Below are 21,140 nucleotides of genomic sequence, written 5' to 3'. Positions count from 1 at the left end.
TCCATTATTTCCTGTCTTTGCTTCTCAAAAACTAATCATATCTATTAGGTCAGCCTTTAGTTTTAACCATTATCTTAACCATTTTAGAGTCAACAATTTCATCCCAGTTATTAACTGGCCAGTTTTCTTTCTTTTTTGTTTTGTTTCCTCCTTGATTTACTTGTAAATTCCTTTACTAATCCACTTATTCCCTTTGATTAGATAACTAATTCTACATTGTTGCAGTCATTATAATCACCTAATAAGTCTTACTGACTACATATTCTTGCTTGGGTACATCCCCTTTTTCCACTGCCAGCCCTGATTCTTTTTACAATCATTGCTAGATGTGCTACGAGTCTGTGAATTGGACTTTAAGGTGTACATTTTCAAGCAGACGTGTGCAAAATACTTGCATGCTTTTGCAATGCTACTTTGAAAACTGGATCCAAAATGTAAATTTGGTTCACTCACATTTACTGTTGTATTTACACCCCCCAAAATAGTTCTAGTCTAGAGATTCTAAACTTCAGCCAAATTAAAATTCTCAAGACAGGACATTAGAAACACAACTATGAAACCTGATTGTAATATGATGCTTCGTGTTTCATGTGAGAATCTCCTATTATATGTAAAAGTGAAAATGTGCTCCATATACTAACATGGAATACTATAAGTAGTGAAATCTTTTTCAAGAATAAACCATGTTCCTGTAATGAGTTAGGTATGATTGTTCCATGAAGTGTTTCCATCCAAAGAGCGACATTAAAAAAAAATCCACGAAATTTTATAAAGCAAGAAGTTTTGCTACATGTTGCAAAGAGGGACCTTTTCTTTTACAGAACCTAGATATCAAATGCAGAAGTCAATTTATTCAGGGGAAATTTTGAATTCTGTTAACTAAAAAGATCACCTTAACATGAACAGATTTTACACAAGTGAATTTAATCATCTTCCAATCAATCACAATAGCCCTCAGCTAAGTGAGAGGGTTTTTTTTGTTTGCTTTGTAACACTAGAGACAAGCCAGTAAAGTCTCCAGATTTATTCTTCAAAGTGTTATTTTGTCATGTTTCCTGGCTCAGTCTTTACTACTGTTCAATAAGCTGTACTGTGACTTCAATGCACGGTTCTGTAATCAAATTTTAAAAAGAAGTCCATGGTAGCTGCTGGGTGCTTGGCACCTTGGAAAATCAGGCCACTGTAAGGATTTACAAGGGGCGCACACACACACACACACCCTGTATTTTGGGAAAGGGAGAATGCCAGAACACTGCCTATTCCTGGTTTGTAGAACAGACCCTTGAGGCCTCAGCAGCTGGGCACAGCAGGCTCCTTGTTCTAAAATACAGCAGGCTACTTGCTCTAAAATATATCAAGGGCTAAAGGGGCCCTTGGCCAGCTTCATGCAGACCCACTCAGCTCAGCCAGACTATTGGAACTACAGTACTGTAGCCAGTGTCAAGAATCAGGACAAAAATAATGGGAGGCAAGGAGCTCATTTTCATAAGCTTTTCTACCCCTGCAGCCCCACAGATTCCCTTGGTGGAGATGGAGAAGTATTTTTTGATCTTCAGCATGAAAGACAGAATCCAGTCCTCTTTGATTTATGTGGCACAGAAAGCAAATGCCTCTGAAGGATCAAAACTTACTACAATATATATCCATATTAAAACAAAGGGTATGAAATCATTCCCTCCTTCAATTACCGGTCAAATCCAAAGCTCAATATTTTGTGTTTTCTGTGTATCTGCACAGAATCTATAAAATGTGATCAAATCCTGAACCCAACAGTCCTTACTTAGGAAATCCCTCACTGAAGACAACAGACATTTTACCTATGCAAGTACTTCAGTGTTTCATCTATTATGCAGGAACTAATTATTAATTTTAAGTCTACCCTGCTACAGTTCTATTATTTTTCAAAAGCATTACTATTCACTCTTTAAGGAACTGGGGAAGTGTGGAGGGGAGGGGGGGATAGAAACTGATACAGGATAGATATCAGGAATGAGCATTTACCTTAGATCAAAAATAGTATTCCCCACCCCACACAACCAACCTTAAACAAGAAGTGAAACACTCCAATAAGTCTGTTAAACAAACAAACAAACAAAAAAATGTGCATAGGCATGTGTCTGAGATAAAATCTGCATTACAATGAACTGATTGAGTGATAAAATAGATTAAATTTCATTTTAAAAACATCTTTCTCCTTATAAAATGTAAAAGTTTATTAAAGAAGTGGCCGGTTCAGGAGAAGGACAATCTTTTCATAACTAGGTTCCTGGTCTGAATCCAACATGGGTCAGTGGTGACAATGTACCCCCACAGCTTTAACACTTTCCCCCACTCCTACTAGCCAGGCTGAAACATACTGGTACCCTGAGCCACACCCCCTACTGCCCCATCTCTCATTGGTCAGGTATCACCCATTCCTTTTGCCCAGAGCTCCCAGTCTCCGGAGGGCTGAACACTGAGCCAACCATAATGCCAACCACCACTAAATGAATCAATCAGTGCTGCTCTGCCCCCACCCAATAAATCATTTTATGTTGGCCTCACATGTGGAACCCTCTGCTGAAGAAGAACAGAGGTTCCCCCCTTCCTGGATCACACCACAGTCCATTCTCAAACAGGAAGCAGTCGGCTGTGGAGCAGGAAGGCCACCAATGATGGGCTCTTTGTCTGCCACCATCCCAGAAGAGGTCTCTGTTGGGACAGGGTCCCCCCCATACAAACAGATTCCTCTTTCAGGGAGCCACAAACACCCATCAAGGAATTCCCCCCCCCGCCCCAACCTTCCCAGCATGCCTTAACACTAACAGTACAAAAGTTTAAGTTAAACGGTTACATCTGCCTCATTAATGTCTTTAAAATAAAGAAGTGTTAATAGGAAATAAAGTTCAATTACAAATTCAGGCATATTAAGAGGAGACATCTGCTGGCAGCAGAAACTCACACTTCCTCAAATGATGCACTGGTGTTTGTGAAAGCCTTGAAGAGCAAACTCCTGCACGTATGCACACCGTGCCAAGATACAGCAAAAGAGGTTAGCAGAAAAGTCAAGACAAATAGTGAAGCACTTGATTTAAAAAAAAAAAAAAACCCTCATGGATTCCAATGTAGAAGGCAATTTGGGTTGGGGAACAATATTTAAAATTGATACAATAAATACAGTACTAGGACAAACTTGACATTTTTGTAAAAATTTACTGTAAAAAGACACAAATGTTATGCTTAATACCACACACAGCACAAACAAAAAAAATATGGCTACAAAAGCACTGGCATGTTTTATAAGGATTCTAATATGCTTTCTGACCAATGTATCCAAGTGTAACGAATAATGAAGCAACTACTATTATATAGAAGATTAAGATTCTTAAAAAAAAATGACATTGGCCAGCTTTGTTTGCATTTGCACATGAACGTGTTATATGTTTGTACAGTGCACAGCAAAAGAAATACCCTTATCCTGATTAGGGCCTCTAAGTGTTATTGAAATACAAGCTAATAATAAGAGTAATGAAGTACTTTACAGGATCAAGGAGAAATTTAAATGTGTAATCCCTTTGAGTGAAATGGAATGTAGTTTTATTCATTTTTCAGATATAGAAAACAATTATGTTAATATGTAAAACCAGGGTGGATAAAAATCAATGATTTTTCTTAAAAAAATATTTTTTTTTATTTAACTTGGATTTTTCTGATAAAATGCTTTTTGAGGAAAACACCTATCTAAAGATAAAGATTCATTATAGCTCAATGATATCTCATCATAGAATAGGCATTATAAATTCTAATTCTATAGTATGAGACAATATATTCATGTAATATTTAAGAAAAGTTTTGTAAATGAGTTCCAATAGTTCATGGATTAGGGACCCAATCTTATGGGGTTCCAGGGGCTTCTGTATAGATTATCTTTATATCTTCCCAATGGGGCTCAGTTTAGAAGATATCATCAGAAATGCTTAGTTTTGCAGTTCTCAAACTGTGGATTTGCATCTCCAGAGATAACATGCTTGTTAACAGCAAAAATGGTTGTTATTGTTGTTTTTAAGTTGGTTGGGTTTTTTAAATATTTCATTTAACTATTTTAGTTAAAAACAATTTTAACAAAAACAAACCTGATTTTAAAAAACTTGAATGTTTAACTAAATTCAAAGTGACAAAGAGTCCTGTGGCACCTTATAGACTAACAGACATATTGGAGCATAAGCTTTCGTGGGTGAATACCTACTTCATCAGACTAAATTCAAAAATTCATATGCTTGTTTTGTTAAAATATTATGTTAGCTGTTGAACAGAAAAAATCCAGAATACATAACGTTGTTGTTTTAGTTAAATAAAACAATGTAAATGCCTGGTGATATTCTCCTCCTAATACAGCATGGCAAGAAAATCCTTCAAATATTAATGATTATTCTATTGAATAGGAGATATTTATGAAGTCATTGGGAGGTGAACTATCTGCTTCAATTACCTTTGGTAAATGAAATAACCAAACAATCATTCATTTTCTGATATAGCTATAAAACTAATCTGAAAAGTTATCAAAATATATCACTTAAAAATGTATAGTGTGTACCTTCTAAAAATGAAACCTACATCTATCTCTGAGTTGTGAAGAATATGTATAAAGTTATAACAACCAACAAGAATGCACTTTTATCTAGAAATCCATGATTAAATCGCGTCTTCCTGACTAGTGATTTAAATCAAATCCACCCAGTGTAAAACCCCCAATGCAGGGGATATGAGCCATTATACTAACTGGGAACCATCTCAGCCAGTTAAGAGTGTTGGAATGCTATAGATCTACTGACATATTTCTCACTTATCCAATCCTGGGCACTTCAATTGGCTGAGAGTAAATCAGATTTGCATAACAAGTATACAGTTATTTCTTAATAACTAGACAGTGTGCAAATCCATATAGTGATTACTTAAATGCCCTAAGAAAAATGGAACACAAGATTTACATAATCACTGAATGGCTATTTCTTCATATATGTATAACAATTAAGCAAATTCTCCCAGTCCCACTGGTAGCTACATACAGAACATCAACTTGCTCACAAAGAGCATGGCACCTACAATTTCTGCCCTGCACCTACCCCATCATACCACAATTTTATTACAAATGTTATAATGACCAAGATGTATCAAAAATGCAGATTTTCTTCTAGTGTAAAAGTGTGCATCTAGGAAAAGAGTTCAGTCACTACTGAAGTCATCAATTTAATGAGGAAAAATACAAAAACACAAGAAACTTTTAAACTCCTAATTACAGGCCCAAACTGACTCAACAACTTTTAAATAAGACCATGATTACCATAGGTGGTATTCTTAAAAATTAGTGGCATGGCATTGCCCTACCTTTTTAAAATCCACTGTATCAAACCCAAGAGTAAAAATAAATAGTTTGTACAGAAAGTACAGGCTGGCTGAGCATTTCAAAGGAGCCAAAGGAAGTTAAGTGTCCATCTTCCACTGCATTTCAATAGGAGGTAGGCACCTAAATAATGTAGGCTTCTTTGAAAATTTAAGTCATGTGACAGAAACTCTGTCTTTATAGATTACTTGAAGATAATCAAAACAGCAACAGCTGCCTCCTAACAGTTCAGTCTGTACAGAAGATGGCTGTCTATAAATAAACATGGGCTTTTGGAATAAGTGTTCACTACCAGAATGATTCAGTTAGCATAAAGAGAGCAACAGCCTGTTTCAGACAAAGATGTGAGAAGGAGATAGAAAGACTAAATTAATTTAAACAAAGAGGTCTACTGATACTGTGCAAGGACTGTATTAAGATCATGTTTGGTAAATAAGAGGCAGGTGGAACCAGAAATTAGACCTAATTGGTGGACAAAATAATGAGGGCATGAGCTATTCCATCTTCACCCCTTTTGGGGGCCCTTTAAAAGAGTTTTTTGGGGAATGGGGGGAACACAACTACCAACACTACAACAGCCACTGTGAAGAGATTTTTCATTATACTGCCCAGAAAGTGACACACTCCTGACCATAGCTGCTGCATCAGTGAGGGTCGCAACATGATACAGATGAGATCCTGCTCTGTCTTCCCTTCCTTCGTGTGCCCCTTTTGGCACAGCCCATCTCCCCTCCAACTCTGCCCCTCGCCCATGCTATCTTCCAGCTGTCCTCTCTCTCTCAGCTTTTCACCTGATCCTGAAACTAACTGCATGGCAGCATCATGGCGAGATGAGACAGCCTATCCAGTTCTGCTCAGCCAGAGAAGGACCAGTGAAAGAGAGGGACCGGACCACACCAACCAAATGATGTCTCTGCCCAGGGAGGCAAGTCAGAATCCAGAGCAATAGCTGTTGGGGCCGACCAACCGTCGGAAAGCATCTGTCCATGAGTCATGACTGATTAATTTTCTAGTGCGTTTGCTGTGGTATTAAGCAGGCTGAAGCCTTTATGTACCAAAGTGTTTAATCATGGACAGTAGCTGGCACCTTTAACTCTTTCGGCCCACACTGGCAGTGTTCTGTTAATTTAGATGGAAGATAAGTGTGGATGATCCCCAGGAATCCATGTCATCCATTTAGAGAACCTTGCCTCCATGCAGGTTCTGCACCCAGTGCTTCTAGTCAGCAGCACAACCCCATTTGAACTGACTAGCAGGTCTCCCTTGAGCCCTGGCAGTCCCTATGACCACCTCCACTGGAAAGCTGGAGAGCAATACAAGAGACATTATAGTGGGCAGGGTTATATTCTTTTCATATAATTTCCATGAACCAGAAGAGGGATGAAGTGCTTCATCCCAGCCTCCACCCATATCTGCCCAGTCTCTGCCATCTCCTCTGTGCATAACCTGTATAGAGTTGCCAGGTGTCTGGTTTTTGACCGGAATGCCCAGTCAAAAAGAGACCCTGGCGGCTCCGGTCAGCACTGCTAACAGGGCCATTAAAAGTCCTGTCAGCGGCATAACAGGACTAAGGCAGGCTCCTGCCTCCTGTGATCTGTGTGGCTCCTGGAAGAAGCCGCATGTCCCTCCTCCAGCTCCTATGTGTAGGGGCAGCCAGGTGACTCTGAATGCTGCACCCGCCCCAAGCGCCAGCTCTGCAGCTCCCATTGCCCAAAAACTGTAGCCAATGGGAGCTGCAGGGGTGATGCCTGTGGACGGGGCAGCACACAGAGCCACCTGGTCACGCCTCTGCATAGGAGCCAGAGGGGGAATGTGCCGCTCCTTCCAGGAGCTGCTTGAGGTAAGTGCCACTCGGAGCCTCCCATGCCCCAACCCCCTGCCCCAGCCCTGATTCCCCTCCACACCCTCTGAACCCCTTGGTCCCAGCCTGGAGCACCCTCCTATACCCTAAATCCCTCATCCCCAGCCCCACCCCAAAGTCTGTACCCCCAGCTGGAGCCCTCCCCCCCACACACTAAAACCCCCTGGCCCCAGCCCAGAGCCCCCTCCCACACTCTGAACCCTGTGGCCCCTGCCCAGAGCACTTTCCTACACCACCCAAGCCCCTCATCCCTGGCCCCACCCCAGGGCCCACACCCCCAGCCAGAGCCCTCTCCCCTTCCACACTCAAACCTCCTGAGTCAGCCTGGTGAAAATGAGTGCATGAGTGAGGGTGGGGAGAGTGAGAGACAGAGGGAGGTGGAATGGAATGAGGGGGCGGGGCCTCAGAGAAGGGGCAGGGTAGGGCAAGGGTGTTTGGTTTTGTGTGAGTAGAAAGTTGGCAACCCTAAACCTGTACTATACAGCAAGGCTTCTTTGCCGGCTTAGTGGCAGAGGGGTAGGGTTCTGCAATGGCAAATTAGCACAAAGCGGGAGATCCTACCTGGAGAGGACCCTATGTGCAGTGCTAGGGGGCATAAGCCTGGCGCCATTTGTCCAAGTGATTAAACCTCTCTGTGCTATTCTTTACAGTCACACAATTCAACTTCACTTCTACAAGAAAATGTGAGTGAAATTAAAATAGATTTTTCCTTAAAAGCAGCTGAATAAGGGTGTAATAAGCCCTTCCAAGACTTATACTTTAAAGTTAGTCTGCAATTCTTCAGAGTAAGAAAGCTACTGAAGTTCAATTCAGATGTGACATTTTTGGTGCGAGATCATCTATTTTACTTGTTTTCTAACGACAGATTTCTTTCTGGAACAGATTCACTTTTTACATACCACTGTTACCACTTTAAGATTGACTCTTAAACAGAGATACTTCAGCAACACAATGAGAAGGATTTGTTACAGTGTGTCCAAGGGCTCTGATATCGAGCTGCAATACTGCTAATAGCACACAAATCAAGTTATCAGCAATCTGGAGAATGACAACACAATTTTTACTCAGCTGTATTGTGTGTCCATGATAATAAAACTAGTTTCTCATTAACTACTGATTTTCTCATTTCCACTCAATGTAAATCACAGACCATTCATTTGCTATATTGGGCACTAACAACAACATATTAAAGTTATCTTTATATTCCCAGATTATTCCGCGCATTCTTAACTTTATGAGGCCTGTATTGTTTCAGTTTTTTCCTGCCTTGTGGTATCTACATGCTCAATTCGTAGATCACTAGACGCAGCCGCTGAAATCAATTGTTAACAAAGGCAGATAGATGAAATGGAAAAATTCCGGACACATGTTTATAATTCAGCATATTGATTCAGTTGATATGCAAAATGGCTTAATAGGCAAAAGAAAAATTACCACAGCTAAGAAAACAGAAATTCCAGTCATTGTAAAGTGAAATTTGAATTCATTGACAAAGACAGTAGTAAACCTCATTCTACATAGCTTTAAAGTGTAAAGCAGGACTCTAATCGTCATCTATTTTATGCATAATGTTGTGAAGCTCAGCTCTAATAATACATCACATATAAAGTTTCTAATGACTACATCACTTTTTAAACCCCGCTTCTCCCCCCCCCCCCCCGCATACGATTACAGGTATTGATTAAAATGAAGGATTAAAACACAATGACGTGTAGATGTGGTCATGTCTCCATCCAGAAATGGAGGGGAAGCTGCTGTGGGGTGGGGAGAATACAGCTGAGGAGTATAGCCCAGAAAGCAAGCAGAGCCCAGTCTGGCACAGGGACAGCGCTAAGATTCCTGACACTCCATGAACACAGACAACAGCAAGACAAATAGTCAACTTTTTATTTCTGGTTTCAAGACATCTGCTGTGCAGTTCTTGCCAAGATTGCACCTACAGAGATCTCATCATTAATTAAAGATAGCCTTCCTTGATGGCATCCCCAGTGACACCACCCACCCTCCAGCACATACGGGGTTGGAACCAGCATCCCCTATCCTTGTGGGGTCACAGCCAAACCAATTGAAACCAAATTCTCTATCTTACAGCCAAATACTGCCCTCAAATACTTATTTACCTCAGTTGGAGTTGAGAACAAGACTGACTTCCAGAACAGAAATTTGGCTCTCCAAATCTTAGTATTTTAATTGGCATTTCAAACAAATCACATATTTTTTAATAATTATCCTACATTCTTTATGTGCATATAGTTTCTAAAGAAGACAGCTGGGGACTTGTACATAAATAACTGCATATTAGTACACATGCTCTCCACCTTTATATTGACGCTACTGAAGAAGCAAATTATCATAAACTAGTTCACTAAAGGGCCAAATTCTGAAGGCAAAAAAGGCATCCTTTGGGGGAAGTGTGCAGCCAGTAGATCCACTGAGAAATTCATGTCTCATCACACCCTGGATGAGCGAAGGGCCCTGAGCTGTAGTAGCGGCGGTGGCATGATCCAAAAGTTTAGTGAGGGAGGAGAATGGACGCCTTCCCAGAAACTATGGAAAACCCACACAATGCCTGTTCATTTGAGCTTTCTGAACCAATCGTGACCAGGTTCAAATTTATTAAGATACTCTGTAATAGTTTCTTTATGGGAGGCAAGCAGCTGGTCATTCCTAAGGGAAAGTTTTCAGAATGCTAACTGCTGGCCACTAACATGTAAGTTATTAAGAGAATTCTTCTTTTCTTGACTTGTGGTGTCAAACTAATAGTTGTATTTTTTTCCTCAGATAACATTGCACAAAGATCTCAAAAGACAAGCAGAAAAGGATTTTTTTACTACATTGATAAATATCACCAGTGCCAGAATTTCATGAAGCAGATATTCCTTTAGGAGTAACAACATTCTGAACTAGCCATTCATATATTTACATTACACGCCTCATTACACCATCTTTCCAGTGGTCCATCAAAATTATGTCTGTAAAATCCCACTGTCAAAATCCCCAAAGGAAAACAAAAAGGCACAGAGTGGCAGATAAGACCCCAAAATCAAGGAAAATGGGCTAGAGTAGAAGTGTCAGCTAAAATTCATCAGCCTCCTTCCCCTCAGTGACCTGCTAAAGTCCCTCCCAAAGACCACTGCACAGGTAGGGCATCACAGCTTAGGGGGGGACATGTCAGGCCAGAGAGTGGGGGAAGCCAAAGAAACAATCATTTTCACATGACAAATTCCTTGACTAAGCAGCAGAAATACCACCAGAAATGGTGCCACCAGCATCAACGAAGTTAAAATACCACTTGCAAAATTAATCTTCATAGTGTGTCTTGTTACCTACTAAGGGGTGGAAGACCTGCATTGCAAAGGTAAACGAGAAAGGGGCAAAGAGCAGCATGGAGGGACTGGCACACTTCATAGATGGCTAGGACCTGCTGTGTTGGAAGCAGCATTCCTTGCAGATTTGCTGGTTGCATAGTTTCAAGGCAGTATCCCTGTCTTCTTCAGGGAGACTGACTTAGCACAGTGAGCTTATATCTATGAATAGTGCTCCTAGGCAGGGTGGATAAAAATCAATGATTTAAAAAAATAAAAATAAAAAAATTCGGATTTTTTTTAATTTAAATCGGATTTTTTTGATAAAATGCTTTTTGAGGAAAACACCTATCTAAAGATACACCTCTACCCCGATATAACGCTGTCCTCGGGAGCCAAAAAATCTTACCGCGTTATAGGTGAAACCGCGTTATATCGAACTTGCTTTGATCCACCAAAGCATGCAACCCCGCCCCCCTCCCGGAGCGCTGCTTTACCGCATTATATCCGAATTCCTGTTATATCGGGTCACGTTATATCCGGGTAGAGGTGTAGTTTTAATTAAGATACATTATAGCTCAAAGATATCTCATCATGGAATAGGGATTATAAATTCTAATTGTATAGCATGAGACAATATATTCATGTAATGTTTTAAGAAATGTTTTGTAAATGAGTTCCAACAGTTCATGGATTAGGGACCCAATCTTATGGGGTTCCATGGGCTTCTGTATAGATTATTTAGGTTAATCTTTCTATCTATCCAATGGGACCAGGAGTTCCCAAACTTGGTTCATAGCTTGTTCAGGGTAAGCCCCTGGCAGGCCGCGAGATGCTTTGTTTACCTGAGCATCCGCAGGCACGACCACTTGAAGCTCCCAGGGGCCACGGTTAGCCGTTCCCATTCTAAAATATTAAGTTTACTACAACAATAAACCTAGATCAGTGGTTCTCAAACTTTTTTTTCACAGACCACTTGAAAATTGCTGAGGGTCTCAACAGACCACTTAATTAGATTTCCAAATGTTGTTTGTACCATTAGCTAACTATTGTAAAGCGATTTGGATAAAAGCATGATCTAAAATACACACAATAATAATTAACTTTTTTTTCTACAAATAAAAGCACACAACTCATATTTTCATATCAGTAGTTTTACCTTTCTAATGTGATGGATGTGCCCTCTCTCCCTTGCTACGGCAGCCCCTGAGCTGGGGGCTGGGAAAGAGGGCTGTCTCTTCCCGGCAGCCGCAGCCCCCAAGCTGGGGAAAGTCACCTCTTTCTCTGGCCACCGCAGCCCTGCACATCCCAAATTCCCCCCACCCCCTCTTCTCACCCCACTGCACTTTACCACCTACCCCGTATTGCCCCCAAGGCCACCACCTCACCTTACATGTGCATCTTCTCCAGGGTCCAGGCACCTAATTAGTGGAGATACACCTGCCCTTCATTCTCTCATGTGCAGCTGCCCAGGCGGGCACCTTAGAGGGAACTATCCACAGACCACCTGAATGGAACTCACGGACCACTGGTGGTCCACAGATCACAGTTTGAGAACCTCTGACCTAGATGATTTATCCTAGATGATTCAGAATATTTCATGTTTATAAGCACACTGAAAATCACGTACAGAAGAATTTAGAGTGCCTTAATGAGTACTATTTTTCTTACAAAAAAAAAAATTGGCAGATACTTGTATCACTTAATTTTTTATATATTTGCTGAGGGTGTGAATTCTGGCCACAACTCTGCAAACAGTTATATACATGCTTAACTTTAAGCACATCAGTAGTCCCTTTCACTTCAGGCACTTTGATTAGTGGATAATTCATTTTATATACAGGTAGGGTAAACATGTACTTTTAAAAAAATGGGAGCAAAGTACATCCTTTTAAATTTGGCTTGTGAATAGTGTTTTTAAGGCACTTGTGACTGGATTATACTTCTAGACTACTTAACAGAGCCAGGCAAATAATTTAAAAAAATATTCACTACGTATCATATTTGTCAAATCATTTTTTTAACAAACATTATTCAACCAATTCTGTGAGAAACTAGACATTTGTGTCAATGGGTAGTAATGGCACAATTAACTTTTCTTTCCTAAGACAAAGGTGTTCTACTTCAGTAATACCCATATTGCACATTTCCTCTGACCTGATAATCAGAGCTACAGAAGAATCTACAATTTACAGAGAACTGAAAAAAATAATAATGTAACTACTCATAAATGTAAGCTATTATTCTGTATAGTGTTGCATTCATATAGGACATATGGTCAATATTGGTCTCCTCTTCCAGTCCCTAATAAATAAGATTGGGATATTGTGATAATCCCGCCCTTCACCACTGTCAACTTGGAGATTTAATTGGTAGTTACTGTTTATAGGAGCTGTATCCCTAATTCTCCAATACTTTAATGGAAGAACAGGCAGAAAACATTTTCCCTTCAGTCAAGCAAAAATCATCTTATTGATAAAAGTATTATTTAAAAATAATATACAGCTGGTTTCTGATTCATTTTTAATTATTTTTAATCAGGAAATAATATCCAACTACCAGGAATTTTAACAGCAAGCACCCATTGCTTTGATATAATGAAGTGATAATTTCATTAACATTGTAAATTGTGACCAGGAAATTTTTCTGAAAGATTAACATTTATCTATTTATTAAAAATAAAGAAAAATACATTAATTAGAAAGTAACACACAATATCAATATAACATTTGACAAGGAAATAACATGTGAGTCAGACAAGTACAAAGAAACCTGTTTGTTTAAATGTTAAAGAAAACAAAGGCTCAGTATTTATTTTTATCAAACTTTTTTACAGTTTCTTTAACAAAATTTGCCTTGTCATTCCCTCAACAGCCCAGGATTTAATTATAACTTTTCACCTTGGGCTATCAATTTTCCCTAAGATGGTAATCAATTTCCAGGAAATGCCTTATGACCTGATGTTGCGCATATTTTATGCATGCTAGTTAACTCACATGAGAAGTCTTATTATACTACTCAATTCAGTAAAGTTACTCGTATGTATGTTTGGAGTATCAAGCCATTACATCCCATTATTTATTTCATTATCACAATATTTTAAAATAAAAATCTCATGTTTACAATTATTTTAATTGGCACAATATTATCTGTGATATGTTCAGTAAAATGTGTGCAATTATAACTAATTAGTAGCTACAAGAAACATTTTCTACCATCTCAAGTTGGCTATGGGACCACAGGGGCCGGCTTCTAATTTTCCCCCGGAGTGCTCAGCCACGGGCTTCACCCCCACTCCACCCCATCCCCCCATCCTCGCCAACTCTTCCTGTCCCCACTCCACCCCTTGCCCCAACCCCCCCACTCTGCCTCTTTCTGCCCCCCTCCTCCGAGCACACCCCATCCCCGCTCCTCCTTCCCAACGCCTCCTGCACACCACAGAACAGCTGATCTGTGGTGGGCAGGAGGTGCTGGGAGGGAGGGGGAAGAGTTGATTGGCAGGGCGGGAGTGGGGGTGTGGGAGGGGAGCTTGGCTTGGCTGATGGGTGCTCCAGTCCTGCAACACTCAGCAACATAGGCTACCATAAGAGCTAAAACCTGTCCTCCATTCCCTATACTGACTTCTCATAGAATACTGAATCATGTTCAAGGTCTTAGCCTTTATGTTCAAGTGCTCTATGGCCTGGGACCAGGATACCTAAAAGATCCATTTAAGCTTCAGGATGCATACCAGAGATGCTGGAACAGGAGGAGCCAAGGGGCCATGGCCCCATCACTTTTAAAAGTGGGAGGGCTATGCCCCCCACTTTTTACCAGCCATAAGGGTGAGCGATGGGGGGGGGGGCAAAGAGGAGAGATGGGGAGGGGGGCTCCAGGGAAGAGGCAGCACAGGTGCTCAGGGAGAAGGGGCTTGGGGCGACAGTTCGGGTGCCGGTGGCCCCCCCTCACTTTTAGGGATCTTCTGTTGCCCCTGATACATACCATGGTCAACAACTGCGCTCCACGAAGACAATGGAACTCATATTAAGGGTAAAGCTCATCATTGCAGGAGACAAAGCCTTTTTGGGGCCCAGACAAAGACTTTGGAATGAACTCTCCCAAGAAATAAGAACCATCATGAACCTTCCATTTCAAGTGCAAGGCACATTTCTTTGGCTGTACCTTCTCTGACAAACACATAGCCACATGTGACTACTTAAATAAATATATTTAAATAAATTCCAAAACAAAACACTCTCCTACACACTTTCCCCCCTGGGGAGAGCATGAGAGAACAAACACATGACAGATGTTAGTCACATTGCTTAATACAAGACTGGAAGGCACTTAGATACTAGGGTGATGGACCACAGTACAAGAACCTGCATACTTTAAAAGTCTCAGGTTTCCAGACACTACAATTAAATATTGCTTCTATTTCATTCTTTTTACCCTCTTCTTCCACTTTCCAAACTGATAATGTTCTTTGCGTGATTGTGTATGTAATTTAAAAAAAATCTATTATCATGATGCTGCTGTTCTTTGCCTGACTGCATATATAAGGCCTGGCCTACGCTTAAAATTTAGATTGACCTAAAAACAGGTCTGGGGTGTGAAAAAATTTACATTCCTGAGTGCCATAGTTAAGCTAACCTAAACTCCAGTGTAGACAAAGCTGGGTTGAACTGAAGAATTCTTCCATCAATTTATCTACTGCTTCCTGAAAAACTGGATTATCTGCATTGACCCAAAACCCCTTCCGTCTATGTAAAAAGCATCTACACTAAGATACTATAGCAGCATAGCTTTGCAGTTATGCCACTGTAGTGCCCAGACCATATACAGGGTCTAAGAATGTGTGCAATTAACAAAAAATCTATTACCATGATATTTTTAAAAACTATAGAATATCGGATCAAACTTTGCACCTAGATTTACACAGGAGGGCAGAATTTGGGCCATTCCTACTACAAGCCCTGCAAAATGTAGTGTCATAAGTTATGACACCATGTCAGAGCTGGCCATGCCCCAGCCATGCTCCTCGCACATCAAGAGCTAACATGGATGTTGACCCCCTTTCTGCCGAGGGTTATGCTATTCAAAGTTTCTCCAGGCGCATGCTATAGGTGCCATCTTACAGCTGTTGTTTTCCACAGGGCATTGGTGCTGGAACTGGGGGTCCTGGAGATGCTGCCTCTCCCCATGGCTTGAAGTAGTTTCCATTATAAAGGATTTACAGTTTGGTTCAATGGCTCTCAGCACCCCCACTGTACAAATTGTTCCAGTGCCCCTACCACAGGGCCACTGGTCAAGGCACTCTGATGACCCTGAATTGGCTATGGTACAACAGGACGCCACCGCTATTGGATCGTGGACATTCCTGGTGCGGCTGCCTACGGGGGCCGGGGTGCTGGAACAATTTGTACAGTGCGGCTGCTGATGCTGAGTGCCATTGAACCAAACTGTAAACCCTGGATATAATGGAAAACACTGCAAGCCAGGGGGTGTGGCAGCATCTCTAGTTCCAGCACCAATGAGGGGGCTGCACCCCAGGCTACCCCATGTGCCATTACTACACCTGCAGCCAATAACAATAGGCGCACAAGGAAAGGGGGGTGGGGGAGAGATACCGTCCCCTACAGCTCTTGACCCTTTAGGGAGATTTCTGTTTTACCCCCCCTCCATACCAGCAATCCCCAGATGCGGTAGGTTTCGTTTCCTCCCAGCGCACCCCACGCCGGCTCCGAGCGCATCTGCGCCCTTGCAGCCGGCGGCGGCGCCCCAGTCCCTGCAGCGCCCCGCTGGAGGGAGAGGCAAATGCGCGCGCGGGGAGGCTCTTACCAGGAAGCCGGGCTGGTCCCCCGGCGCAGGCTGCTGGGGCTCGCATCCGCGGGACGGCGGGCGGGGGCTGCGAGCGGCAGGCGCGTTGCACCGGGACGCGATGCTAGGGGCCGCCGAGCCTGAGGCGGGTGGCTCCCGGCGGCCAGCAGCCGGCTCCCGGGGCAGGGGGATGCCCTGCCTGGCCGCCTGCGTCCCCCCCGGGCGCTCCAGCGAGCTCGGCGCGCAGGCGGGGCGCCCCTCCCGCTCAGCAGCAGCGGGGCCGGGCAGCCCCACGCCCAAGGCGGTGCGGGGCACAGGCGCCCCCGGCCCCTGCGGCAGAGCGGAGCCGGTTCGGCGCCTACCGACGCGAGCCCGCCGCAGTGAGCCGAGCCGCGGCCCCAGGCACGGGGAGGAGGAGCTCCGCAGCCCGCCCTGCCACTCAGGAAGCAGCATGGCAGGAACAGCCTCCCCCTCCCCGCTGCCGGTCCGGCTGCAGGGAGCGAGCCTGGGAGTCACGGGGCACCGTCCTCCCGGCTAGAGCCAGCGCCAGAACAGGGGACCCCGGCGAGGGAGCCTCCCCCAAAGCACGGGGTAGGGCTAGTCCCTGCCGCGGGAGGCCGGCTGGAGGCGATGCCCGCAGGGCGCGAGGCATGGGACAGGTATGTGGCAAGGCAAAGCTCGCACCGAGTTCCCATCTCGTTGCCTGGCCACATCCTACCAAACCTTTTGTGGATGGACCGTCCTGATAAGAGCCTGATAAGCCTGCAGACGCTTGCACTGTGAATAACTGCGCCCAGGAGGGGTTCAGTGGGGGGACGGGGGACTCTCCTGATCAGAAGAAAAATTCAGGTTTGCAAGTATTTGCAGGATCAGAGCCCAAGGCAGGCTGGTGGGGGGCACCGGCCCTAGATAGTGTGTCTCATATGTTCCATTCGCCACCTCTGGGTTCATTGTGCTAATTCAATTAGCCAAAGATTTAATAAAATGTATTTATGGGCTGGTATGGTATGTGTTTTGTCTGCAAAATACAATGTTTTTTAAAAGGACACTATATGAACTAAAGAAATAACATGTTGAGAAATGCGTTAGGAGAAAAGGCAACACCTAGGAGGCAGTTTAATGAAAATAAACATATCCGTGTATGAATCCAGCCAGCAAGAAGATTAGCTTCAGAGGAATGAGAAAGGAAGGGACTTTGCACTCTCTCTCTGGTAATAAATTTTAAGAACCCAGATTAGACACATTGGGTAGCTGATAAAGTGCAGGTGTCCTGTGCTGTCACAGTAGCCCTAGTGTAATGTTCTCTCAATTTTTCTGGTTTACACTCGTGGCACATACTCCTCAATGTGCAGCAGCAGTCAAAAAAGCTAACAATGTTAGGAACCAGTAGGAAAGGGATAGATGAAACAGAAAAGATTATAATGCCACTATATAAATCAATAGTACCACCCACACCTTGAATACTGCAGGCAGTTCTGATCACCCCCCTCACAAAATACAGAATTGGAAAAGGCCTACAAAGGAGGGCAACACACATGATTAAGGATATGAAACAGCTTCCATATGAGGAGAAATTAACAAGACTTGGACCTTTCAGCTGGAAAAAAAAGATGACTAAGAGGAGATTATGATAGAGGTCTATAAAATTGTGATTGGTGTGGAGAAAATGAATAAGGAAGTGTTATTTACTCCTTCACATAACACAAGAAGCAGGAGTCACCCAATGAAATTGATAGGTAGCATGTTTAAAACAAAAGGAAGTATTCACACAATGCACAGTCAACCTGTAGAACTTGTTGCCAGGGGATATTGTGAAGGGTTTAAAAAAGCTAGATAAATTCATGGAGGGTAGGTCCATCAATGGCAATTAGCTAAGATGGTCAGGGATGCAACCCCATGCTCTGGGTGTCTCTAGCCTCTGACTGCCAGAAGCTGGGAATGGGTGATGGGATAAATCAGTAACTGAGTGCCTGTTCTGTTCATTCCCTCTGTAGCACCTTGCATTTGCCACTATTGGAAGACAGGATAGGGGGCTAGATATTCCATTGGTCTGACCAAGTATGGCCATTCTTATGTACTGTATTAACAAGTATGCTGTCCTCAGAAAGCCTCGGTGTCTGCCATGCTAACAGTAAAACAGAGCAGCTTATTATAATAATATCTCACCTTGATATTATTATTTAGTTAATTCCCAATATGTGCAAAGTGCTTTGCTGATGTATCAGCTGACTATAGAGTTTTCAATCTAAGGACCTGATCCTGCAAAAATTTATATGTGTGCTTAAAACCTTATGCACTATGAACAGACCTGTTGAAGTCAATGGGGCACACACCATATTTGTAACTAAGGTAGATACAAAGGGTCCAGTTGTGGCTATGTTCCTAAATTCTAATGGCTGGTGCAAAAATATGTAGAAAGGATATCATTTCCTATTACGTTCTCTAGGCGTTTCCCATAGGGGCATGAGGGTAAAGAGAAGTGCCATAGACTGGAAGAGCTCTTCCACCCTGTCTAACATAGCTCAGAAAAGTGGTGGTTCTGTCATGTCAACATTACTTTAAAAGCAGCCCAAAGAAGTTTCCCTGCCTTCTGAGGATCCATTTTTTGTGCAAACAAGTGCCATTGCAATATATTTTTTAAAGACTTTTTAATCCTATGTACTACGGAAAAATGGTTTTGATTCAGTCACTGATTTATGAGTCCATAATATTGCTTTATTTTAATTATATTTATGTTTGGATCTGGAAGCAGTATGTATATTCAATTGTGCTCTGGTGAAACATTTATCTCGTGTCCTGGGGAAAGAATGCAATGATTCCTTCAGTGGGGGAAAAAATCGGGGTTAACATCACATATAATAAATGTGGGCAAACTGGGTAATATACACAGAAAAGGAAAGGTTGGATAGTGACTGTTTTAACTAAAACTTACACAAGAGAATCAATAACCAGCAATGAATTAAAAAAAAATTATTCAGGCTTTAAAATTCTTGATAAAAAAAATATGTAATATAGCAAAGACGACAATTGCTACATTACTTATTTGAACAAAGTGTGCAAAGTACATATTACATCAGAATACCACACCTGCCAACTAGCTAGCTACAGTTTTAAAAGTGATTTCTTGGTTTGCTCTTAGAATATCAGGGTTGGAAGGGACCTCAGGTGGTCATCTAGTCCAACCCCCTGCTCAAAGCAGGACCAATCCCAAAGCAGATTTTTGCCTCAGATCCCTAAATGGCCCTCTCAAGGATTGAACTCACAACCCTGGGTTTAGGAGGCCAATGCTCAAACCACTGAGCTATCCCTGTGGAATATCATATCAAAAGCTTTGCTGAAGTCAAGATATATCACATCTACTGCTTTCCCCATATCCACAGAGCCAGTTATCTCATCATAGAAGGCAATCAGTTTGGTCAGGCATGACTTGCCCTTGGTGAATCTATATTGACTGTTCCTCATCACCTTCCTCTCCTCCAAGTGCTTCAAAATGGATTCCTTGAGGACCTGCTCCATGATTTTTCCAGGGACTGAGGTGAGGCTTGCCGTTCTGTAGTTCCCCGGATTCTCCTTCTTCTCTTTTTTTAAAGATGGGACACTATATTTGCCATTTTCCAATCATCCGGGACCTTCCCCGATTGCCACGAGTTTTCAAAGATAATGGCCAATGGCTCTGCAATCACATCAGCCAACTCCCTCAGCACACTCAGATGCATTAGATCTGGATCCATGGACTTGTACATGTCCAGCTTTTCTAAATAGTCCTTAACCTGTTCTTTCACCACAGAGGGCTCACCATCTCCCTAAAAGCCAAGATATACCACGTCTACTGCTTCCCCCTATCCACAAGGCTTGCTACCCTCTCAGAGAAAGCTATCTTCTTCTAACTTAAGAGAAAGAAATTAAAAACAAAAAAGGTTAGACCCATTGTAACTGCTATTCCATCCTTCTGCAGAGTGCATATCACAGAGCCAAATAAGATACCCATAAAATGCCACATAAACCTCTAATTGGCCAAGGCTAAGAGGAAAACGTGTTGCAACAATGAAAACTGTGTATTGACAAGAACATTAAATTACTGCATCCTGGCAAGTGAGCCAGCCAGACGCCTCCATTTGGCAGTCTCTATTGGGTTGCCTAAATATGGATTCAGGAACCTACATTTAGGCACCCAGGGTGGAAAAAATTGACCTTAGAAAATGGCTTGCCTTAAAACCTGTACTACACAGCGGTAGCTTTGTTTAGAACACACAGGAAAACAGAAGCACTTATTTCTAACTATTATATTGACTCTTCTGAAGTCAGAATTCAGGTTACACTATGACAGCTGGCTTGCAAACAGCTAATGTCCAGCATCCTACATAAGGATCAAACAACAACTACACAACTTCAACAGCTAACACTTATAGTACAGGGTGTGACAGTACCTCCCATAAGGCTTTATGGGAATACGACATAACTGGAATATGTTTTGTGCTGCCTGTGCCATGTAACATATCTCTGTAAAGGTTATGGTCTACTATATCTATTCATCCTATTTGTACATATATATCATTTTGTACTTGAGGTTAAGAATATTGGCTGTATAGTTGCTTGATTTCTAAGTAAGCTTTGTGAGACATTTGGTCAGCTTCTTTAGGAAGGAATTCACAAGGTTAAGTACCCGATTAGGAAGCACTTGGGGAACAATGCATCTTGGAATGCTCCAATCCACATAAGCAGTCTTCCTAGAGACGTACAAGATACCATGTGAACAGTGGGTTCTGCCTGTAAAGACTGTGAGTCATGCATGGAC

The 21,140-nt window shown here is 42.3% G+C and overlaps 1 protein-coding gene across 4 annotated transcripts in view; it reads right to left on the bottom strand.

The window, feature by feature from the left end:
• Nucleotides 1-16,800, bottom strand: part of STAMBPL1 (STAM binding protein like 1) — a 36,638-nt gene extending 19,838 nt beyond the window's left edge. Inside the window, exon 1 of one of the 4 annotated variants that reach the window (XR_255669.5) lies at nt 16,367-16,798. Coding sequence is in view for 2 of the 4 variants with exons in the window: in XM_042856836.2 (XP_042712770.2) it covers nt 16,367-16,798 (432 nt within the window). In the remaining 2 variants the exon portion in view is untranslated. Of the gene's footprint in view, nt 1-16,366 lie in introns of all 4 variants that reach the window. The other 3 variants (XM_042856836.2, XM_005292509.5, XM_005292507.5) reach the window with 3 other exon arrangements.
• Nucleotides 16,801-21,140: the final 4,340 nt, after the last annotated feature.

The sequence above is a fragment of the Chrysemys picta genome, chromosome 7 (assembly GCF_011386835.1).
Source record: "Chrysemys picta bellii isolate R12L10 chromosome 7, ASM1138683v2, whole genome shotgun sequence".
Classification (NCBI taxonomy): Eukaryota; Metazoa; Chordata; order Testudines; family Emydidae; genus Chrysemys; species Chrysemys picta.
Note: the sequence above shows the minus strand (reverse complement) of the source record. Positions and strands in the feature narration are given on the sequence as shown.